Here is a 25,474-nt window from a genome sequence, read left to right as displayed (position 1 = left end):
CACCATGCGTTCTTGTGTCTTAAAGATTACTGTGGACTTTCAGAGAGGGAGACGGTGTGTATCCAGCCTCTTGCATCCTCTAAAATCTGGGCATTGCCTAAAATCTGGGCATTGCCTAAAATCTGGGTGTTTTTTGTTTGTTTTTTGAGGATTGCAATGGCAACCAAGGCCAAAAAGAGAATGTTTTTCTGGGGACACCATTAAGGCCTCTCTATCTTGGGGTGTCAGGATGGTCAAAGAACCAAACCAAGAATTCAGGAAGTTTTTAAAGACTTTTCTTGATTGGATCAGACACAAGAATGCTTTTGACCTAGCTCCCGTTTTGAATAAATTTTGTACTAAATTATAGGATGGGGAGGGAGAGAAAATTGGGGGGGGGGGGAGAAAACTCAAGTCCTTTCTACCTGCAGGGGAGATGTGATCCACCAAGAAAATGACAAAAGCCGTGCGGTTTTGAGGTTCACCAAGAAGTGGACCTCAAAATCGCCTGGCTTTGTGTTGGACAGTTATGAGAACAAAACCCCTTTTATAAGCATTACCATCTCAACATGCGTTGATTGAACGTGGGCAATGATACCCAGTTATGGTCAGTTCCCGACTATCTGCTTGGTCCTTTAGGGACAGAAGCATCTGGATTTGGGGTGGGTAAAAAGGTAATGCATGCCAAACTCAATAAAGACCAGCTGTTAAAGGATCCTAGAGAAACCAAAAAGGGTTGGAAATGAAAGCGGCTTTTAGAAGCAGTTTTTGCTTTATCAAAAGACATGTATATATAAAAAAAAACATTGTAAAATATTTTTTAAACCCTGATTAGAAAAGCCTTACCAAGACGTTTTGTATCCCTGAGTATAAAAGAGGGTCAAAGCTCCTGAGCTTTTGAGCCCTTCCTTTCCTAAAGGATAACAAAATCTAAGAAAGAAGAAAGAAAATGGCTGGAGGACCTCCCTGAGATTAAAAAATTAAGACGCCGAGATTTGCTAGACCGGCTCTTCAGCTGGAGTGCATTGGGTGGCCCATCACAGCTGAGGTCGAGGCGGGAGCGATAAAAACTTCTCCTTCGTGGAACTGGGGCACATAAACAGCAGCAAACGTAGTTGTGTTGTAGCCCTGAGGCGGTGGAGGCAGCTGGTGGACGGGGCCAAGACCATGGGGCGGAGCTTGGAGTGGCCCATGAGGACAAGCTTGGGGTAGAATGGGGCCATCGGACTCGTCCCGAGACCCAGCTCCTGAGTTGCGCTTGCCCTTCTGACGGCGGTTGCAAAACCAGACACGTACTACCTACACGGATGAGAGACAGGAGACAAAGCACATGTAAGTTGTAGTAATAGCATTTAGACTTATATACCGCTTCACAGTGCTTTTACAGCCCTCTCTAAGCGGTTTACAGAGTCAGCATATTGCCCCCCAACAATCTGGGTCCTCATTTTACCGACCTCAGAAGGATGGAAGGAAGGCCGAGTCAACCTTGAGCCTGGTGAGATTCGAACTGCCGAATTGCAGGCAGCCGACAGACAGCAGAAATAGCCTGTAGTACTGCGCTCTAACCACTGCATCACCACAGCTCTTAGCAAGAGCACTTGAGACTTATATACTGTCCCATAGTGCTTTATAGCACTCTTGATTTACAATGTCCCCAACGCTCTGGGCCCTCATTATACTGACCAAGGAAGGATGGAAGGAAAGATGGGTGGAGCTGTTCAGGATCGAACTCCTGGCTGTGGGCAGAGTTGGCCTGCAATCGCAATTAGACTTATATACCGCTTCATGGTGCTTTACAGCCCTCTCTAAGCGGTTTACAAAGTCAGCATATTGCCCCTCAACAATCTGGGTCCTCATTTTGCTGACTCGGAAGGATGGAAGGCTGAGTCAACCTTGAGCCTGGTGAGATTTGAACTGCCAAATTGCAGGCAGTCAGCAGAGGTAGCCTGCAGTACTGCATTCTCACCACTGCACCACCAAGGAGGGACAGTCGATCACTATGCTAATGCTCTCTGCAATGGCCTTCTCCACATAGCTCCTTGCACAGCCCATCCTCTAGAACAGGGGTCCCCAGCCACTGGGTCGCGGACCGGTACCGGTCCGTGAAACATTTCCTACCAGGCCGCTGGTTTGCTGGGCGCCGCCATCTTGTTTGATGAGAAAGTGCTTCTGGGTGAGCTTTTCCGGTTGGAAAGCGGTGTTTGGGTCCTGAAGGAATCCTCGTGCCTTAGTTTCATAGAGGGGGGCTTTGAATGAAACTAAGGCGCAAGGATTCTTTCAGCACCCAAGGCAAGACGAGCCGAGCGACCGTCCCAAAACGAAGCCCATCGACAAAGGTACAAAGGAGGAGTTGAAGGTGGCGGGGAGAAGCGGGGACGGCTGGCTGGCCGGTCGCTCGGCTCGCCTTGCCTTGTTATGCGTGCTGATGCCGGTACCGGGCCGCAGATCATTTTGTGATGCCAGTACCGGGTCGTGGCACAAAAAAGGTTGGGGGCCACTGCTCTAGAAGGGCTCTACGTGGCCTGCCCTTTGAATGTTGCAACAGCAGAAGAAACCCTTGAGGTTTATCTCTGGGTTTAACAACCCTACATCTACTGAACAGGGCGGCCATAGCTCTCTCAGCACTTAGTTCCTATCCTTGAAATGGGAGTCACGGGAGATTTTAAATGACAATGCAGAACTGAAGAAGCTTCTTGGATGAGAGGCGAAATGTCTTCAAGCAAAACAAAGAAAATCCAGTTGCCTTTTGGAAAAAACCAAAAACAAAACACCTTTGGGATAGCCATGATCTGGATAACTGAGAATCTCCACAGACAAATGTTGAAGGAGACATCCCAATTGGCTTTACACATTGCAATCAAGCTTGGTTTATTTCATCAGGTGGAACTTGGGTTTAATAAACCACCAATGATTCCATTTCCAATGAAGGAGAATGTTTGTAGCTCAGGCTTGAAATGAGGGGCCCTTGCTGGTCTCAAGCGTTTGGTTGTTTTCTTGCAGGCATTTCATTACCCAACTAGGTAACATCATCAGTGCTAGTCTGATGATGTTACCTATTCCGGGTACTGAAACATCTGCAAGAAAAACAACCAAACTCAGAGAGCACCAAGGACCCTTCATGATTCAGTCTGCACCAGCTAAGCAATAATCCATGGTTTCCAGCTGGCAGTGATTAGATTCACACAACACAGTAAGCTTAAAAACAACCAGTCATATGGACCGTAATGAAATGTGAACCCAATGAAAACAAGACCATAATAAAGCCTGTCAGCTTTGTCAGAGTATATTCGTGAACTAGAACAGAGCATGGTAACAAGGTCAGCCAATGAACAGGCATAGCAACTAAGTCTGCCAATGAGGACTGCTTGGGAACTGAAACTAGAAGTAGCCTAGGCCTGGCTCTCTATTAAGCTCTGCAGCTATGTTAAGATCTGTCTATTGAAGATGAAACTGCTTCTCTCCTCTGCTGTGTGTCTTGCTTGCCTTCTGGACTAAAATAAAATTGATGTCTGTTTCTGAGGTGAAATTGAGTTGCTGTTCTGTTCCGAACCTGTAACATGTCTGCTTCTATTTCAATTTGCTCCATGTTGGAGAAATCTACAACTGGTATTATAAAATTTACTTTATATGTTTATAAAGAAGTTAAATGAAACCTCAGCCATCTGTGTTTATTTTTCTGGTGCTGAATTTACACTGCAATACTCCGAACAAGCTTTCCAATTTTATTTCCAAGGGATTTGCTCTCTGCCAGTTTCATTCACCTCAGAATTGTGGTAACGATAAAAGACTACACCAGAGTGCTTTGGACATGCATCAGATACCGACACAACAATTTGTAGCTTGAGTGCTGTGTCATTTGTAAATGAACAACAGGGATGCAAAATGGCTACAACTGATACAATCCAGAAGACCGAGCACTCTCGGAGTTGTCCTTCCTTTCTTCAGGATTAGAATCCAAACCATTAGATGAAAGCAAATTGGGAAAGAGTACATATAGTAGATTTGAAATATATATGCAGGAACTCCTCGACTTACAACCACAAGTGAGCCCAACATTTCTGTTGCTAAGTGAGACAGTTCTGTGAATTAGGTGGCTGGAAATACCCAGAATGAACTATCACTCTAATCTTCTTTGGTCCCAGGACAGAAAAAGAATTTTAAATTTGTCATTGTTTGCTAAGGCAAAAATAAATAAATAAATAAGTGTTTTGAAACACAACCCACTCAGACCGGTCAATTGGCAACTATCTCCATGTCTGATGACAATGACTTTTACAATTTAACTCTGTGTGGTGACATGCTACTGAGGAATTCCTTTCTGGCCCTTTCGGACTATCACTTCTTCTTTGGCCCCAGGACATAAAAAGAAGTTTAATTTTCCATTGTTTGCTAAGGCAAAAATAAATAAACATATAAAAGTTTTTTGTTCTTTTGGAATTCAATTCATTCAAAAATATCAGTCTGATTTCTTCCAAGCTCTGAATCAAAGCGTGCCCACTTTTGAATCAGATATCAAAATCTGACCCTGGAGAGCTAGGATTTCGTGCACCGAGATGGTGGCTGCTTTGGGGGAAATGCAGTAAGACGGGAGGAAGGGGTCACTCACATCCTTCTCCAGGCAGAGGTCGTCAGCAATCTGTGAAATCTCCTGCAGGTTAGGCTTGGGGCAGCGCAGAAAGTACGACTCGAGCGAACCCCGCACGTTGTTCTCAATGCTGGTGCGCTTGCGTTTCCGAGCCTGGATCATGGCCGACTCCATGGAGCACAGTTGCTGAACAGAGGACGAGAGCTATGTTTGGGATCACCGATTGGAGCGCACAACAACCACTTCTGACCCACCCAATTAAGACAGCACCTTCTCCACCTCCGCTTAAAGTTATCACAGCCACGGAGGGAGCAAAAAATAATGGCTTAGGATGTCACAGAACGAAGGCAAATATACGTGTCCCAGGATAATGTTGCAGGATCCAATCTGGGTCGGTCACCGGAACCAGCGGTTTTGTCTTCCGAGTGTTTGGACTCATGCTGAAGCCCCTCTGCTGGTTCCGGTGACTGACCCAGATTGGGTCCCGCTTTAGATATCTCCAGCATCTGCTACTTACAAGATTAAGCAATTCTATGCTGTGATAAGTCCCACTGCAACAATCTAAACGTCTCCCTTGGCTACCTTTTGGTTTTTTTTAACCCTCTATCTTTGTCATTTCTGAACAGAGGTAATGTTCGACTTATGATCACAGTCAAATTTCAGCATTTCTGTCACTAAGCAGCACAGTTGTTCTGTGCATCACACTGGAATTTATATTCCTTTTTTTCGCCATGGTTATTAAGCGTAGGGCTGCAGATTCACTGTTAAGTGTGAGCCACGTGGCCATTAAGTGAATCTGGTTTCGTTAAATTTGCTCTCAGAAGTCAGAGCAAATTTAGGAAGGTCGCAACAGGCGATCACATGACCAAAAGATGTTGCCACCATTGTAAACGCATGATGATTGCTGATGCCTGAAATTTGACCATGTGACCATGGAGGTTTCCGAGACGGTTTTTAAATCACTTTTTTCAATGCTGCTCTAACTCTGATCGCTAAATGAACGGTTGCAAGTCGAGGCCTACCTGTCCTAGCACCCTAACATTATCCCATTACCCCATTCAAACCGGATGCCCTCTCTCCTCCATTTTGTAAAGCCGTCCCTTTGACCCATGTTTCAATGAGCGACGTATCCAAACTGGATATTCCTTTCACCTTCAAACCTATGAATCTTTCCAGTCGCCAATTTCCTCCACTCTCTCCGATTTTGCAACTCCTCCTTCTAAAATTTCTTTCACATGTCAAGTTAAATGAGCAACTCTGCTAAATTAAGTCCACCAGATACTTTTAGAAAGCTCACAAGCCCACATAGGTGGTTTATTGCCCTGTTCTACTGTTAATCAACCAACTGTTATTTAAAATCTGCTACCCATGATTCAGGAAAGAGTAAAGGTAAAGGTTCCCCTTGCACATAAGTGTTAGTCATTTCCAGCTCTAGGGGGCGGTGCTCATCTCCATTACAAAGCCAAAGACGCTGTCTGAAGACGTCTCCGTGGTCCTGTGGCCGCCACGACTAAACAACGAAAGCACACGGAACGCTGTTCCCTTCCCACCAAAAGGGGTCCCTATTTCTCTACTTGCATTTTGACCTGCTTTTGAACTGCTAGGTTGGCAGAAGCTGGGACCAGTCATGGGAGCTCACTCCGTTACGCGACACCAGGGATTCAAACCGCTGACCTTTCTGATCAACAAGCTCAAGCATCTTAGCCGCGACCACAAAGTAGTAACCGTGGATAACTTGGGTCTACTTGAACTTGTCTAGTCCCCTTTCAAAATGATCTAAATTGGCAACTATCACCATGTCTGATGGCAGTGACTTTCACAGTTTAACCCTGGGTGGTGACATGCTTCTGAATCTCTCTGGAACTCCTTTCTTAAAGGATGGTCCTGACCCTTTCCTAGTGAAGGAATAGCCGTGTCATGTTCATACCTTTGTCCAGCTCTACAATATACTTTTGGAGATTTCAAAGTCGATGCAATAGTCCAAGAGGGATCTTTCCATTCGTTGTTCCATTTAATTCTAAATTCCATTCTCAGTGATTCCAAGCATAGAATGTCCCCTTTTAAAGCAGCAAACTGTGAGTTAACATGTCATCCACCATGATCCCCAAATCAGGGCCCTCTCAAGTCCCAATATTGGGTGCAAGCTGGATTTTTCGTGCCAGTGTGCATCAATTTTCATTTACATGCATTGAACTGCATTTGCTTCTCTGAAGTCCATTCACCAGCCCAGGGAAATCCTTATGGGATTTTCTGTACTCTTAGATTTTACTATCCTGGATAGTGTCTAATACCATCAACGAATGTGGTCTCCTTATCTTACTGTTCACCTGAACATATAGAAACTATTTAAAAAGTAATTGAACCATGAAGGACTCTTTTCAAATCTCTAATTTGAAAAAGGTTCATTTTTATTTTTCTGTTTTTCTAGGCAGCATCTCTGTTTTATCTAATGACTGTTGAATTTTGATTATAAACTTTATAAAGAGAAACTCAAAAGCTTTTTGAACACCCAGGTATGCTGCCTATTAAATTACCCCATCTATATTTTTGCTGACATCTTAAAAAGAAAGTGAATGAGACAAGACTTTGAGGGGGGCATGTTAGTTTATTTTTCAGCAAGATTTGTTCGGAAAGTTAAAACTTCCTCTGTCAACTTTTTAACCCAGAATGGACATAAAGCTGATTTTTAATTAATCCATTAGGCTTCTCGCTTCATTTTTATTTCAGCTCATCAGATTTCCTTCTTGTTCTACATCAGGGGTGTCAAACTCGCGGGCTGCGGGTTGGATGCATCTTGCACTGGCCACACCCACACCCAGTTTAGCGAAGGGGGAAAATCACGATAAATCATGTGACAATAATGGGATGGTGCGAGTTTCACACCCCTATTCTACATCTTCAAAAATGAAGGCAAGAATAAATACCTTTATTTGGTTTACTGTAATTTCTTCTCTCCTCTTTTAGTGCACCTTCAAATTCTGTCTTGACTTCCTGTTCCCTTCCCTTTCCACAATATGCATACCGTTTTATTGGTCACTGTGTCTTTTTTGAGTTGAATTGTTTTGTCATTTTTATAAAATGCGCATTTTTGGCTATTTCAGTTTGCGTAATTAAAAAGTGTGGATTTTAATGCTGCGCTAGCGTATTTACAGAACATTCAACTGATTATTAAGGAATTAAAGAATACAATTAGAGAGCTTCAAATATTGACATGATCGAGATTCCTCTAGATTGATCATACCCTCCTATAGAACCATTCAGGTCCCAGTGAATGAATGAATGAACGAATGAATGAATAAATGAATCTGCAGAAATACTGAATGGAGGACGCTGATTCGTATAACCAAACTGTATCTTTGCTGAGGAATATAGCAAAAATTCATCCAATTTCCTTTGCCACTGCAACTAAAATCTAGGCACTGCAATTTTTTCACCAGCCTGCTGTTCCCATGCTTAGAACGTAGAATCACAGGACTGGAAGGGACCTGGGAGGTCTTCTAGTCTACCCCCCTGCTTGAGCAAGAGACCCTATATCTTTCCAGACAAGTGGCTGTCCAGTCTCTTCTTAAAAAGCCTCCAGTGATGGAGCAACCACAACTTCTGAAGGCAATCTATTCCATTGGTTGATTGCTCTCACTTGTTGGGTGTAGGATGAGGGTGGTTCATTCTCCGAGATTGTGGGTTGGTTTCCGAACATTTCATTACCAGGCTAGGTAACTGTCATGCCCCTGTCGGAGTCTGACTCAGAGGAGGAAGCCGAACAGGTGACAGGGAGTGAGAATGTGGCTCCTTCGGCTGTGGAAGAAACTGGGGAAGGGCAAAGTCCAGCTGGGCAGAGCAGGGGAGAGGTAGAGCAAGGGGAGGGAATTCAGAGGAAGACCCCAGCCTACCCCCCTCTTCATCCTAGGGCATGCAGGGAGGAACAGAGAGGGGAGCAATGTGAGTTGCATGGCTTACGGGGGAGGAAAGGGCCCTGATTTCCTTCATTAGCTGCAGCTGGGAACACAGTGTTTAAAAGAGGAAGCTGCACACAGCAAGCTGTTGGGAGCAAACATGACTTTATCTTGCATCGTTATGGCTTATCTGTGTTCCTGTCTTCCCAATTGTGTGAGTTTTGCTGTGCTTTCAAGTCTGAAATTCCTTCTCCTGCCCTGTCAAGCTAATTACTTCAGCTTGGTTTGTTTGGATTTTTAGTTACAGTTTGTATGTGCCTTGTTTTGGACTGAATTTTCTACAGTGAAAGGCTGTTTCTGGGAGAGTTTTTCTCCAGCCGAAGGTAGCCTGGACATTGGGGGCAAAATTGGAGATAATAAAGGGACTCTTATTGCTTATATGACTATGTTGCCTTTGTGCTATGCTCCGGGTCTTCACAGTAACATCTTCAATGGACACTCCTATTCCTGAAGCCTTTATAAGTAGAGGAATACTGACACTGACATCCTACAAACTGAAGATGTTACTTAGCCTGGTAATAAAACATTCTGAAGCCAACCCACAAGCTCGCAGAATGAACTTTCACCCTCAAAATAATATGTATTCCTGCTTTTATTTGGGGTCAACCTCATCATTTAGGAGATGTACTGAAAAACATTCCAATGAGCAGATCTTTTGAAATAGCAATTTTTGTGTGTGATGTTCTGGACCACCCCAATTCTGAATGGTGCTCTTTTCATTTCAAATGTTAAAACAAAACCCTTTAAATTTTATACTCCTTGGGAAAGAGGGAAGTTCACATCTGCCTAGAACTCTCAACAAAATGCCATTATTAATAATTATTGGAACCAATGAATAAAACTTAGTCTCCCAAATGAAGAATTCGTTCAGGTCCTGGAGACAGGATAGCCATTCATCCATCCTAGGAACTCACCTCCTGCAAATTCTCGTTACTGTCAGCCTCTTGAAGCCAACGCTGAAGGAGGGGCTTCAGTTTACACATGTTCTTGAAGCTGAGTTGCAAAGCTTCGAAGCGGCAGATGGTGGTTTGACTAAACATCTTCCCTGCATGAGTTAAGTGGAAAAACAAGAACAACCAGATTGATATTTAGAACAGGAATCTAGTACAGGGGTCTCCAACCCTGGCAACTTTAAGACTTGTGGACTTCAACTCCCAGAATTCCTCAGCCAGCTGGCAGAAAAATTCTGGGAGTTGAAGTCCACAAGTCTTAAAGTTGCCAAGGTTGTAGATCCCTGATCTGGTAGGTCAGATGTTGATTCTATGGGTCTCGATCTCTCAGTCTCATTGACTTCAAGGGGCTTTTTGTAAAGCGTTCATGCTTTGTAGCAACTAAAGAAAAATAGGGAATATTCAATATTGTTGGCAATTACTTTGCTAATAATTCAAGTGTTGGAAGAATCTTTGAAAGCAATCTAAGCCAACTTCTGGCCCAGTGTGTTTTCCATACATTTTAGATTCAAATGCACCAATTATTTTCAGTAGAAATCAAAATAAAATTAGACTGTCTACTTCAAAGAAAGGAAGGAAGTAAAGAAAGAAAGAAAAAAAGGAGGGAGAGAGAGAGAGAAAGGAAGGGAGGGAGGGAGGGAGAGATAGAAAAAGAAAGGAAGGAAGGAAAAGAGAGAGAAAGAAAAGAAGAAAGGAAGGAAAAGAAAGAAAGAAAGAAAGGAAGGAAGAAAGAGAGAGAGAGAGAGAGAGAGAGAAAGAAAGAAAGAAAGAAAGAAAGAAAGAAAGAAAGAAAGAAAGAAAGAAAGAAAGAAAGAAAGAAAGAAAGAAAGAAAGAAAATAGATAAGATTCCAGGTCACAGAAAAATTCCTACAACAAGAATAGACAGTGAGAAATGCCTCTGAAAGTGCTACAACAAGAGATTTAATTGATTGGATTAATCAACACACTTTAAAAAATATTTCCCTGGAAATCAGGTGCCAGTTACAACTGTTAATATAAAAGCTATAAAAGAAGCATACCTTGTTAGATAACAATGCCTTTAAAGAAGAGATGTTTCCCACTATGGAACTATTGTTTGGACTAATGGGTCAACCTTATCTGCAGATCAAGATTAATTCCAATTCAATGCAACACATCTCTTTAGCTCAGAGAAACAAAAAAAAGCCTCTCTCCAACTCTTTTGTTCCACAAGTTCTATCATTCTGAGCCAGGGCTGTTCAAGTGCCACAGAAAGACTCTTAATCTTAGTTGAGACAAAAAGTTGAGTTTTTTCTCATCCTAGTAAAACACACACACACACACACACACACCAAAAATGTTCATTTATTTGATAGTTCACAACCCTAAAACCTCAAGAGCTTGTACCTACCATACAGTAAACCCAGAGCCAGTCCTACATCTGCCTGAGTGAAGCCCAGGGTAATTCTTTTGTGCTTCAGTTCCTTAGCAAATTGTTCCAGCTCTTCTGTAGTAGTTGTTTCCTAAAAGGGAAAAAAAAGCAAAGAAAAAGAAGCACTTTGATTGATTGCTGTCCATTTCAAGACAGCAATAAGGCCTTTTTGATGCACGCTCATTTTTCAGAAAAGTTAGAACTTTTGGCTAAATGTCTATGGAGTTTCTCAATCATCCAGGTCATGGTTGCCCCAAAGGTGGGGTTTTTTGTTTTGTTGGGTTTTTTTGCAAAGGGCAACTGGACTTTCTTGGTTTTTCCTTTGAAAATACTTCGCTTCTCATCCAAGAAGCTTCTTCTATTCAGTTCAGAACTGAATAAGGTTCTTGGACGAGAAGCAAAACATTTTTAAAGGAAAAAAAAACCTCCAAGAGAAGTCCAGTTGCTTTTTGGAAAAGGAATACCTTTGGGACAACTGTTCTCCCTCATCTGGAATTTGTTTGGGCGATTTTTAAATTTTTTGCTCCTACTACCTCATCTGGAATATACTGCATATTTACTTATTTTTTAAATTGTAAAAAAATTAAGGGGGGTGGGGGCAGGTTCAATACCACCTTCCTATATAGAAGCTCCCTGAGTGATTTTTGAACCAGTCACTATTTCTGGTTTGGTTCTGCAACCGAACAAGACAGACACAAACTTCAGAGGATAATTAGGACTGTAGAAAAAACAATTGCTACCTTCAATCGGGACCTGTATCCTGCACGAGTCAAAAAGAGGGCTGTGAAAATATTTACAGACCCCTCACATCCCAGACATAAACTGTTTCAGCTCCTTCTCTCAAAACGAACTGCACACCAGAACAGCTGGACACAAGAACAGTTTTTTCCCCGAAAGCCATCACTCTGCTAAACAAATAATTCCCTCAACACTGTCCAATTACTTACAAAGTCTGTGCTACTATTACTATTAATCTTCTCATCATTCCTTATCACCCATCCCCTCACATATGACTATCATTAAGTGTTGTACCATATGATTCTTGATGAATGTATCTTTTCTTTTTATGTACAGCGAGAGCATTTGCACCAAGACAAATTCTTTGTGTGTCTAATCATACTTGGCCAATAAAGAATTCATTCGTTCGGTTATTTCTTACCTACACCCATTAGGGGGAAACCTGATGAAGAAGGGATTGACATCTAACCATTAAACAAATGTTAATATATATTATATTATATAAATATATATAAATGTACTTTTATCCTGATTAGTATAAAAGGGAGATTGTATATGTACCTACATGATGCAATGTGTGTGTGTGTGTGTGTACACATTATATCATATAGGTACATATACAATCTCATACTAATCAGGATAAAACCACCAAACTCAAGACTTGAGAACAGTGGTTTTAATTCTCATAATCTGTTTAAGAGCCGATGTTGTAAGAGACTTGAATGAAAAGATTCCATGCCAGACAAATGGGTAGTTGGTAAATCAGAAGAATCCAATGGATTCCTTTCAAATCACTAGAAATCAATCACATCAACAGATCTCAATGCTTCTTCATACCCGAACCTCTCCCTGCTGGAGTGATTTATTAAATTTCTTGCTACAAAGCAAGAGTTCAAGCTCAGATATCACTTTCATTGTTTCTAATCTATTTCTTTCTCACTCTTTGGAGCAGTCACAGTAGATAAATCTCCAACAGACAATTCCAATCTCCAGCAGACAATCCCGGGGACAATCACACATTTATTTATCATAAAGGAATCCAACCAACAGGCTTGGCTTTTTTTGTGTGTTGCTTCCAAAAATAGTAACCACCCAATCTTTCTAGCCTGGGGCTTACTTAATTGCCCATCAGAGTTAATCATATCTACCCCAGAAGAAATCTGCCAGGTTTTTTCCATCCCCTCAAGCTCACATTCTTCTTAACTATCAAGGACAGACTCCAAGGGATAGTTAAAATAAGACGTGTGGAAGGAACAACTGGAACCAGCAATTGCCTTCCATGGAAGACTTGTATATTGTGTGGGTAGGAAGGAGAACTGGGAAAATATCTGCAGTCCCCCTCACATCCTGGACATTAAAGTGGTTCAACCTCTTCCCTCTGGACCTTGCTATAGGGCACTGCAGGCCAAAAGCAATGCCATCGCTCTGCTGATCATCTAATTCTCACCATGCTGTCTAATGTCGATGCATGCATACCCATGAAGTAGGACTGTAATATTATTATTTGGCCTTTTGATTATCTTCTTTCCTTTCCTTTTTATTGGTATTAAAAAAATATAAGTATTGAGTGCTTCTGTACAAGTCTGTGTATCTAATTACAAATAAAGTATTCAATTCAATTCAATTTGATCCAATCCAATCTTGTTTCTGCTACAAAAATAGCATTATGGCTAGCACGATGCTTGATTCGTCAATCAACCAGAATAAGGGAAGGGAGATCTTGGAGATCTCTGAATCCTAAGCCCTTGGCTCAAGCAGGAGATCCTATAGTACCTGGACTGGCTGCCCAGTCTCTTCTTTAAAAAACCCCAGTGATGAAGCACCCATAACTTCTGAAGGCAAAGCTGTTCCACTGGTTTAATTGTCTTCCCTGTTAGGAAGTTTCTCCTTGATTCCAGGTTACTTCTGTCCTTGATTAGTTTCCATCGTTTCCTGTCCTGCTTCCTGGTGCTTTGACTCCCTCCTCTTTGTGTCAGCCCCTCAAATACTGGAATACTGCTATCGTGTCTCCTCTAGTCCTTCTTCTCTCTCAACTAGCCACACCCAGGTCCTGCCACCATTTTTCATATGTTTTAGTCTTCAGGCCTTTAATCATCCTAGTTGCTCTTCTCTGCAAGTTCTCAGAGAATCTTCTCCGATTCTGCACGGTCTGGGGACTGTGAAAGGGGTTTGCGGAGGGTCAGGCTCCTCCTGAGATCTGTTCTGCTCCAATGATCTCTTGCAGCAATTTAGCCTACATTCTCCAGTAGAGTGTTCTCCACCGAACTCATCGTGAACTGAGACGAGCTGGAGACTGTGAAAGTCGAAACCTCAACCTTGGAGGGTTCAAAATTTGGAAAAAATCGAGCAAGGTCACCACGCCTGGAAGCTTATACTCCTTAGAAGTAGCCACCCTACATCGTGCAGGGGTGAAGAACAAGCCAAGGTCCAAGCCCAGGTTCCTTCCATAGGCTGGAGGCCAATCCCAAGGTCTACCTCGCCTGAGGCAAAAGAGGATGAACTCTTTCAAGGCACCAACAAAAGCGCTTTGAAGTGACTTTAGCACTACAAGGGGCTCCCCAAAATCCTTAGCCAGACATTACTGGGAGAGGGGGGGGGTGTTGGAAGCCCCTGGGGGAATGTCGCTTCCAGGGAGGAGGGGTAGGAGCAGGAGGGGGTCTTGACTGAAAGCCCCAAAGGCAGGATGGAGCAGACAAGATAAAGCATCGGCAAGGGTTGTAGGGCAGACATCAGATCCACAAGGGTGCATTGTTTGTATATGTTGCCACACACACACACACACAAAAAAGGCCAGGGGAAGCCATAGCAGGTCCTCCTGATATGGCAAACTTAATACACAGGCTGAGCTTGCTGTTGGCCTTAACCATATGGTTTTCACCGTGATGTGAAAACTGGGTACTGTATAAACCATGGTCTATGGCTTAAGTGAACCAAGATGCTATTGTTTGTTCAATGAACTATGATCTTCTACCTTCATTCATGCAAATTTGATCCCAACTCAACCTAATCTCTTCCCTCTCTCTCTCTCTCTCACTCCTCTCTCTCACTCCCCCCTCTCCCTTCTCCACACCCTCTCCCTCTTTTTCTCCCTCAGTCTCCCTTTTTCTCCCTCCCTCTCCCTCTTTCCCTCCCTCCCCCTCTTCTCTCCCCTTTCTTCCACCCTCTCTCACCCTCTCTCTTCATTTTTCTTTTTCTACTCCCTCTTTCCAACTCCCTCCTCCCTCTCCCTCCCCCCCAACTTCCATAACATAAGAGCACCTGTCTTTTGAATTTACATGGTGAAAATCTGCATTGATCTTATCTTCAGTATTGCCTGCGGGGTTGCTATCGGGTGACCAGACCTTATCTCTAAACATACCCTGGATATTTTAATATTTAGAAACATGGAAACACAGAACACTGACAGCAGGAAACGATCTAGCAGTGGTTCATCGAAACTGGCCTTTGAGTTTTATTTTGTTTATTTATTTGTTTATTATTTTAATGTTTTATTTTACTTTTCATTCCCTTAATATAAGTAGTCCTCGACTTATAACAGTTCGTTTACTGACCATTCAAAATTACAATGGCACCGAAAAATGTGATTTATGACCATGTTTCATACTTACAACTGTTGACGGCATCCCCATGGCCACAGGTGATCAAAATTCAGATATTTGACCATTGGCTCACATTTATGACGGTTGTAAGTGTCCCCAGGGGTGGTGGTCATGTGATCCCTTTTTACGACCTTCTGACAAGCAATGTCAATGGGGAAACTAGATTTACTTAACAACCATGTTAGCAATGTAACAACTGCAGTGATTCACTTAACAACCGCGGCAAAAAAGGTCGCAAAATGGGGCCAATTCACTTAACAACTGTCTCACTTCACAAGAGAAATTTTGGACTCCACTGTGGTTGTAATTGTGGTTAAGTTAGTAACAAGGTTTGTAAGCTTGTGACTAATGGCTTCCCCATTGACTTGGCTTGTCAGAAGGTCGCAAAAAGGGGACCTCTGGGACATTGCAACCGTCATAAATATGAGTCAGTTGCCAAATATCTGGATTTTGATCCCGTGATTATGGAGATGCTGCAATGGTCGTGTGAAAAGCGGTCATAAGTCATTTTTTTTCAGGGCCGTTGTAACTTTGAACGGTCACTAAATGAACTGCTAAAAGTCGAGGACTACCTGTACAGTCCTTCAAATATTGCAATAGTTTTTTAGTTTCCCTTCCCTTCCCACTTGTCATTTCTCCTCTAGGCTAACCCCACCAACTGTCCTTCATCCTTTCTTCACAGATCATAATTTTCCACGCTGGTGATCTCTCTCTTCCTCTGGATTCATTACAAATTGTCCCCTTTCCATTTAACGATCTGGAGCCAGACCAAGTCACAGAACTCTGGGTAAGGTTTGATTAATGCACAATAAAATGGAATACTTTAATTTGGAAACTATCTGTCAGGTTTATTCCTTATTCCTCAGATTCAGAATAATGTCAGGTGGTGCTCCATTCAAAATCCAAGAAAGAAACGCTTAGACTCCATTAATTAGAGAAAATATATCTTTTACTGGACATCAAGTGGTAGCATCAAAAGAATTCTGAATCTGAGGAACTGCGCGTGAAAACCACATATACAAAGTGATGGCAACGTTCCCAACCACAATAGTTCAAACTGTCCATCCAATTAAAGTTGTATATATTGTCATGTGGGGCATCTTCAGGTGGTGATGCAGGCAATCTGTCCGTTGACCTTGGCCTATTTTGATAAAGAGTTGCGCCTGTGCATAGCACAGCAAAAAAGCATAAACACGAATGTTTTTCCCCAACTTATAGACTTCATCTCTAAACCTCCAGTACATTTCCCACACCCACAAAGCCCAATTATTTCACCCCTCCCCGGTTACTATGGCAGCCGGAAGATGCAAAGCAAAGGAAAGAAATCTTGAAGGCTGACACTATCTAATTTAAAAATGCTAGTATTCTTAACACAACCTTTATTGCAGTTGGATGGCACTGCTGATTGACATTTAGCTTAATTAATAGTCCCAATATTTCTCCTATTACAAGGTAAATATTCTTCATCCCATCTCTATGTATTTGATCACTTTTGGGTACAGGAAATACAGCATTTTAAATTTTTATCTGCTAAGCTTCACTTCTTAGTTCAGTTGTTTATTCTACCAAAAACCACAGCACTTCTTAGTTCAGTTGTTTATTCTACCCAAAACCACAGCATTCTAGATTTTTTTTTCTTTTTCTGAATTATATTTAGCAAGCCAAGTTTGGTTTTTTGAGAACCTTCTAACTCGGCCTTCCCCAACACATTTTGAATTATGAGTCTCATCACCCCAGCTATAACTTCAAAGAGTAAAAACAAGCTACACAGTACTCTTAAGACTTCTAAATATCCAGACTGAGGAACAATCAGTTAAATAATTGATAGAAATGGTGAAGAATACTTTCACGCAGAGAAACTCTCAGTCAGAATATTGCTCAGTTCTGAGGTACAAATCTGTGAATCCCTCCAAGGTTGACTCAGCCTTCCATCCTTCGGAGGTCTGTAAAATGAGGACCTAGATGGTTGGGGGCAATAGGCTGGCTCTGAAAACCATTTAGACTTATATATTCCTTCAGAGTCCTCTCTAAATGCTATTACTATTCATCCCTGTTAATTCTAATTTTATTGATCCCTGTTCATTCTAATTCTCTTTTTAGTTTTTTTTTAATGTTTTTGCAGCTTTTATTTTATTGTAAGCAGCGGATAGCAAGATGGGCAACACACACATATATATACACACACACACACAGAGCGAAATATCACTCATGCATCATCACAAAATCTCCAGAACCGTAAAGCCTACAAACTTGAAATTTGGCACGTATGTTCCTCTTGGCTTCTAGGTGCTCACTAAGAAAGGATTTTTTGAAATGACCATCAGAGCGTTAGTATTTCATATCTTTTTATTAACATACTCTGATGCTAAGTAGCTCTATTCACCCTCCTCACCTGAAAATAAATCTCTTCCAAATGCAAAACACAAGCAGAGGAGAGGAGTTTCAGTTTTAGTTTCACAGCACAAAGCAGCTTTAGTACAGAACAGTTGAGCTAAGCCATGCCCGGGCTCCTTGCTGTCTCCTTCTTGCTCACACAAACACTGCTTCAGTTTCCAAACAGCCCTCAACTCTCTCACACACTGACTGGACACTATGCTGGTAGGCAGAGGCAAAAAAAAATTCCCCTTATTTTCCTCCCCAAAAACTAAGCCCGACCATATAGTTTTGTACCAAAGCACGGGTATTTAGCTAGTAAATTTAATAAAACATCACCACCATCCGAGGTTCATCTACCAACTGCTTAACCATAGGGGGAACTGGAGAGAGAATATTCTTTTTGTCAAGTGTTTATGCTGTTTTTTTAAAAGTAGTACACCTTTCCATCCCCCAAATCAGAAATACATTCCTAGGTTTATCTACTGTGATCTGTGTTTGGTTTTTATTGTTTACCTAGAGGAATAGGCATCAACTCTCCAATATTTATAAACGTTGACTTTAATTTCAATACCCAACTCTGATGGATAGCTCTTGGGAGTCAAGCAAAATTCAATGGATTTGAGAAGACCGCTCTTCCTGTCTGGTTCTGCAGCAAACAATCTGATTACAGACAGAGATTTGGGAAGATTGATAGTACTCCGTCCAGTTATTATAACATTAGCAAGGGGCTTGAAAATCAATTTGACCATCTCCTGCTCAGAAATTCAAGTTGGATTTCTTGGCTTTGTTGGTAGATCTTGACTTGAGAACAGGGAAAGCGGGAGGCATGGAGTTGCTTCTTTTCTCTGGAAACCTGACTTTAAAAAAAAAAAAAGAAATGCCACACAATTGCTTTCTCTGGGCTTTGAGAGAGGGATCACAAGTGTTTCATTAATTAATGTTCCCCAAGGAATGAGAAACTTCAAAGTGTTTTACTCAACCAGGCCAAGGGCTGATCTGGTCCACCACTCTGTATCTCACAGTAGGCAGTCAATATACATTCCAAAAACACACAAACATGAATAGAGGATTGACAGCCCTCCTACACAGCAGCTCCCCAGCAGCTGCTATTTCAGAATAGCAAACAGCCCTGAAGACCGACAGCTGTTGATTTTTCTTGTCTTTCTTGGACTTCTCCCATCCTCTCCTTAAAAAACATCCACACTGATGACCATCACCACCCAATGGCTGTGAATTTCATACCAGGCAGGGCATAAAAAAATACTCTGCTCATTGATCCTGAATCATTCCACTGTCCAGAGTGACTCAGGGCAGCTTACATAATCTCCAAAGATGATTATGAAGTTAGAAAGAATGCAAAAAGAAAAAAGAAAGAAAAAAGAATGCCAATGAATGAGACAGTTAGAAAGGTTGCCCTATATGGAAAGGCTACAACAATTGTGTGTTTTCTCTGGCTTAAAAAAAAAACTTCGATAGCTTAATAGAACAGAATTCTTTATTGGCCAAGGATGATTGGACACACAAGGAATTTGTCTTTGGTGCATATGTTCTCAGTGTACATAAAGAAAAAGATAAAATATATTCAAGAATCATAAGATACAACACTTAGTGATAGTCATAGAATAGAATTTTTTATTGGCCAAGTGTGATTGGACATACAAGGAATTTGTCTTGGTGCAAATGATCTCAGCGTACATAAAAGAAAAGATACATTCATCAAGAGTCAAGAATAGGTTACTAATAAGCAATCAAATCATATTAGGAAACAATAAAAAGTTGTAAAGATGCAAGCAACATGGACATAGTCATAAGTGGAAAGAGATAGGTACTAGTAAGGATGAGAAGAAGAATAGTAATACAGTCTTACTAAATAGTTTGACAGTGTTGTGGAAATTAGTTGCTTAGCAGAGTGATGGCATTTGGTCAAAAACTGTCCTTGTGTCTTGTTACTCTGATGTGCAGAGCCCTATAGCATAATTTTGAGGGTAGAAGTGGAAACCATTTATGTCCAGGATGTGAGGGGGTAATACGAAATCAATGAATGACATAGAAAACAGAAAGGTTTTATTCCTCCCAGTGTTAGAATTCTGTGTCACCCATTGAAATGAAATATTCGGTGATTCAGGATCAATGAGCAGAATAATTTTTATGCTATGCCTGGTATGAAATTCACAGCCATTGGGTGATGATGGTCATCATTGTGGATGTTTTTTAAGGAGAGGATTGGAGAAGTCTAAGAAAACACTTGTGTGTGTGTGTGTATACACACACACACACACACATACATACACACAGATGAACACAATACAGAAGCCTGATGGTGGCAGATGAGATTCTGCCGAAACGTTGCTACAACTTTAAAAGCACAACTATAATGACGTGGGAAAATACCCGAACAAAGCTGAATACCATACACATACACATACACACACACACACACACACACACACACACATATATTCAACAATAATGAATGAATGAATGAATTCTTTATTGGCCAAGTGTGATTAGACACACAAGGAATTTGTCTTGGTAACTAACTTGGTAATAATTATTGAGATACTGAGAGCAATGTCACCATGTGACAACAATGCTAAACAGGTAATCCTTGACTTACAACAGTCCATTTAGTGACCGTTCAATTGCACTGTGAAAAAAGCGACACATGACCAGGTTTCATACTTATAACCATTGTGACATCCCCATGGTCATGTGATCGAAATACAGATATTTGGCATCTGACTCATATTTATGACGGTTGGTTGGAGTGTCTCGGGTCATGAGATCCCCTTCTGTGACCTTCTGACAAGCCCAAGTCAACGGGGAAGACAGATTCACTTAACAACCAGGTTACTAATTTAACCACCACATTGATTCACTTAACAACTGTGGCAAGAAAAGTTGTAAAATGGGGCAAAACTCACGCACCACATTTCAATGTAAATTTTGCAACATAAAACTTTGGTGGGCTCAGTTGTGGCTGTACGTTGAGGACTACCTGTACTGCATGGCTAGCTTGTTGCAAAACTGGCACGGATTTCATACCTTGCTTTGTAATACAGATGTCATAAACTATGAACAAATCACAGTCTTGTCAAAACCTCACATAATTCCCTCCACCACCAGCCTGTGGGGCACCAGGTTGGGGACATTGATGGGATCTCCCTGTCTGTTAGCAAAAAAGGGGTTTTTGTCACAGCTGATATGCAGGAGAACAGTATAAAAGATAAATACAGGGCTCCTCAAACTTGATAGCTTTAAGACTTGTGGACTTCAACTCCCAGAATTTCTCATGTTAGCTCAGGAATTCTGGGAGTTAAAAGTCCATGAGTCTTAAACTTGCCAAGTTTGAAGACCCTTAAGCTAAAACTTTTATCAGGCTGCTTGGGGAGGGGGAAACCCCGCCCCATGCTGCAGTCTCTGAATTTTAGAAGCAAATCAGAAGAACTGTAACCCATTTTACAGTGTGGTTTTATACCCACTATAAAGCCTATAAAAAGTGGCCCAGAGCACCATAGTTTTCATATTCACATGATGGTTTTTTTGACATGCCAGGTTAGGCTAACCCAATCAACTAGAGATTGATGTATAGCTTATTCACTGATCAATTGAATAAATCCAGCTAACTTGGGTGAGGAAAAAACAGCTGGGACACACAAAAGAAGAAGCAATTAATCAAGAAATCCAAGTCAACTGAGCATATTTCCTAAGAGGAAATCTTAAAGGAGCTGTTTAGTTTTAAAAGGTAGCTAAGAGTTTTAGGCAGAGGTTTGTCCTCAGAGTTTGCCACTTGGCTCCTGGATGGTTCCTTATCAAAATGGGTAACATCTTCAGTCGGATTTGGGGTGAAGTATCTTGTTCATTTATATAGGTCCTGGATGGTTGCTCAGTCTTGTGATTCAACCAGTTACAAGATCAACTGGCTGCCCAGGACCTATATAAACGATGGGTCCTTGATCCTCTCAGAGCGTGCTTGTTTTCTCGTAGATGTTTCATTACCCAAACTAGGTAACATCTACCTAGTTTGGGTAATGAAACATTTGCCAAGAAAATAATCAAGCTCAGAAAGCACCAAGGACCCCTCATGTCAACCCTGAGCTACAAATATTCTCCTTTATATGGTACCTGTATGAAATAACAAGACACTTCACCCAAAACGCAGCTGAAGAGGTTACCTAGTTTGGTAAAGAAACATCTGGGAGTCAAGCAGTAAACTCACCTCTACCTAAATCTACAACCTGACCTACGGGATATTCTCCACAATTTCTAAAGGTAGTTAAGTCTTCACTTCCATTGTGAAACTTAAAGCCCAATAGAGGTCAGAAGAAGAAAATAACTAAATTCTAAATTCTCCAGGAATTTATTAAGAAAAATATTTTCTCTTACTTCTTCAGAAGTTTATAAGCTCTGCCACTCAAGCCTGGCTTCTTGACATTCTCTGTAATTGATTTTATTAGTTGACTTCTAACAGTAGCTGTTGGGATTAGGAGGGGCAATGATTTTATGGACCTTAATTAACATTTTTATATGCTGCTTCTCATTAAAAAAAATCTCAAAGCTGTTTGTAACATTAAACACATCCTGGCACTAATTAATCACCATTAATCCACCAGAGCAGTAGAATCTGAATACTAGTTCTTGAATGGGGAAAAAAGGGAAGCTGTTGGCTTTACATCCTTTCTCAACAACTAAGGCACAGGATACTTGAATTGATGGAGTAATCCAACACAGTTTTGCTATGTAATTACTTTTAAAAGAAAGAGGGCTATTTAGAGCTTTATCTCCAAAAGTTCAAGGGTGTAAAGAAACAGCTGATGGTTTTTTTAAAAGGGGGAAACTAAAACTACCTTTTTTCAACTTGAATCTCAGTAACCACAACTCTCATAATTTCTGCCTGCTTCTAATTTGTGACACCTTAAAGTGATTGTGCATTATAGCCTGAGCTTTCATGAGCTTCCATTTCCAGTGTATAAATTATGAACCTGGATTTTTTTTTTCAATTTCATTTTTTTCCAAATTCCACAACATCCACTTTCCCATTATATATGTTTCTAATGTATATATGGAACAGCTGGGTGTGGGATTGAAGAAAAAACCCCAAAATACAGATTTACAGAAGACCCATCCTAAAAACATCTCATAGCGTTATCACCAAACACAGATACCATGGTCAGCTTGGTTAGTATTCAACTCAGTGAAGAGATTTGTGATTTAGCATGTTACATAGAACCACTGGCAACTAAGATTCAGTGTTTTGGACAAAACCCAAACTGGCTAATTAAGAAACCGGGTTAGAAGACAGTCATTGAGCTACAACTAATTCTACAGTCCTGGTTCACAATATATAACAAACTAAGACAGAGTTAGCTAATTTGTGTTTCAGTCTTCCAAACCCAACCACTTATTTATGTTTCAATATAAACTTAAGAGATTTTCATTCAAACATGACAAAAAAAGCACCACCTGGGGAAAAAAAACATTGCTTTCTTTATGGTTACAATCATGAAATGGTAGCAAGACATACTATTTTTGCTGAGCTGGGATCTAAAACCCTAATTGCAAATCTTCCAGAGACTTAATGGACTCCAACTTTAACACAGTTTTTACCAGCTTGGAAATGGTATCCATAATACTTATCAAGGAGTCCCAACAGAGATCATGTTTTATCACATTTTGTCCTACCCAGAAACAATAATGCACAGCCATAAGCCAGCCACTCCATAATAAATGTGAAGTCCCAGAGCCAAAGGTGTTTTTTCCAAAAGGCAATTGGACTTTCTTGGTTTTTTTTCCTTTGAAAACATTTTCGCTTTTCATCCAAGCCATTTTTTGGATGAGAAAGCGAAATATTTTCAAAGAAAAAAAAAAACAAGAAAGACCGGTTGGAAAAACCACCTTTGGGACAACCGTGACCTGGATAACTGAGAATCTCCAAACATGTAAAGTCCCAAAGCACTTCATACAATTCCTCAATCCTTCATTTGCTCCCCACATTTGCCTAACAGTCTCCAAAGCCTCAAGCAGATACAAATGCTAAAACCCTTCGCTAAAATCTTCCGCTAAAATGCTCTGCTGAAACAGACACTACACCCAAACAGATCAAACCCAGGGTTGTTATGTGAATGCGGGGGAAAAAGGGGGACTCTTCCGCAGGATTGCAACACCACAGCTGGATGGGATGAGATGCAATGAAAAAGAAGAAGAAAAGAACATCTAGGAATGCCTCCCCATCCCAACCAGCAAGTTTTAAAAGCAACCTTTAGCATCCTGTAAGGAAAATGAGCAACTCAAAAAAAAAAGACACAATTATTCTTTATTGGCGGTGTGTGATTGGACACACAAGGAATTTGTCTCCAGTGCATAAGCTCTCACTATCCATACAAGCAACAAAGTGATGGATTATATATGTATGTATGTATGTATGGTATTCAGCTTCGTTCGGGTATTTTCCCAAGTCATTGTAATTGTGCTTTTAAAATTGTAGCAATCTCATCTGCCATCATCAGGCTTCTGCCGAAAATGTTGCTACAACTTTAAAAGCACAACTACAATGACGTGGGAAAATACCCGAACGAAGCTGAATACCATACATGTAAGTACCTGTGAAAACTTAAGAAAACATACATGCATGTATGTATATATATATATATATATGGATGGATGGATGGATGGATGGATGGATGGATGGATGGATAGATGGATAGATAGATAGATAGATAGATAGATAGATAGATAGATAGATAGATAGATAGATAGATAGTGGTTAAGAGTCATTAATCATAAGATACAACAACATGATATCATAGATACCAATAGAAGCAGTAGGAAAGAGTAGAAGATAAGTATATCAATGTAGTCCTATTATACTATGATCTTCAACTGTGTCCTTGTCCATTTTTAAAAGTTGCTAATTTCTTAATCTTATACTATAACTCCACTTTGAGAACCGCGTTGCAAAACGCCAGTCCTACCTCTTCTCCACTGCCCTCTTCGTCTTTCGCTTCCTCCGAGGCCATCTGCTCGCTGGGGGTTGGACTAGCATCGGTCCGGGGACTGTTCTCCTCCGCGCTGCCCACCTGTTCGGGCTGGCTGGTGGGGCTGCTGGAAGGCTCGGAATCCGGATTGGGCGAAGCGGCTTCCTTGGTGTGGTTGTTGCAAGAAGCCGGACGGGCCTGGGCCGGAGGGACCGAAGGGACCAGACACCCACCGGTCCAGGGATGCCCTCCGTAATAGGGGCCCGCTTGCTCGAAGTCACGCTCGACTTTGATCTCGGCCTTGGAAGCCTGGCAGACTTCTCCGGACTGAGCGAGGGCATAAGGGTTTACCAGGATCCCGGGAGGGTGGCTCCAGGCCTCCCCCGCGGCAGGCCAGGGGTACCAGGTGCGAGGCATTTCGCCCCCGCCGGGATAGGGCTCCCCGACCCCGCCCTGGTGGGGGCCGTAATCGGGCTTGAAGCCAAAGGCCTGCCCGGCAGTGGCCCCGGCGCTGAAGGCTTCGGGCAAGAAGCCGGGCGAGGTGGTTTCGTGCTGGGGGACAGCCGGGAGGTTGCCGAGGTGCAGGCTTTGCACCGGGAAAGGGTAGGAGGAGCGGCCTAGCTCTCGTCGCAAGGGCCCCGCCATGGGTGACCGGGCTAGAAAGGAGACCCTGCTTTGCTCGGAAAGTTAAGCCGAGATGCCCCCGGGAAGAAATTGGGGGAGGCCGAAAATATCCCTCGGACGGGTTGGGTTGAGCAAGGAAGGAAGAGATGGGAGGTTGTTAAAATCATCCAAGCTCTCCTTCCCTGGACGGCTCAGTTGGTCAGCTTTGCTTCTTCGAGGGTAGCAATGGGGAGACCCCCGCTCCGACCCAATGTTTGCGGGGAGCAAAGGGGCGACGGAGGATGCAGCGGCCGCCGCTGTCCCGT

At 41.9% G+C, this 25,474-nt stretch overlaps 1 protein-coding gene across 1 annotated transcript; it reads right to left on the bottom strand.

Annotated features, from left to right (window-relative positions):
- Positions 1 to 898: 898 nt before the first annotated feature.
- Positions 899 to 25,190, bottom strand: POU5F1 (POU class 5 homeobox 1). Its single transcript, XM_026720406.2, has 5 exons — positions 24,543 to 25,190; positions 10,838 to 10,949; positions 9,432 to 9,562; positions 4,586 to 4,750; positions 899 to 1,278 (listed from the first exon to the last, which is right to left on the bottom strand). The coding sequence occupies exons 1-5, from the start codon at positions 25,188 to 25,190 to the stop codon at positions 991 to 993; spliced, it is 1,344 nt and encodes a 447-aa protein (XP_026576191.1). The 3' UTR covers positions 899 to 990.
- Positions 25,191 to 25,474: the final 284 nt, after the last annotated feature.

Source organism: Pseudonaja textilis, chromosome 2, assembly GCF_049901715.1.
Source record: "Pseudonaja textilis isolate UNSWEBS1 chromosome 2, rPseTex1.2, whole genome shotgun sequence".
Lineage (NCBI taxonomy): Eukaryota > Metazoa > Chordata > Lepidosauria > Squamata > Elapidae > Pseudonaja > Pseudonaja textilis.
This window is presented reverse-complemented; position numbering and strand designations above follow the sequence as displayed.

Bases quoted from the DNA above. Each gene is read 5' to 3' on its own strand.
- POU5F1 (XM_026720406.2), bottom strand. From the start codon at position 25,190: ATGGCGGGGCCCTTGCGACGAGAGCTAGGCCGCTCCTCCTACCCTTTC. The intron at 9,563-10,837 runs GTAGGTACAAGC...TAACTCATGCAG, and splicing joins GGCTCTGGGTTTACTGTATG to GGAAGATGTTTAGTCAAACC. The intron at 4,751-9,431 runs GTGAGTTCCTAG...TCCTCTGTTCAG, and splicing joins GTAACGAGAATTTGCAGGAG to CAACTGTGCTCCATGGAGTC.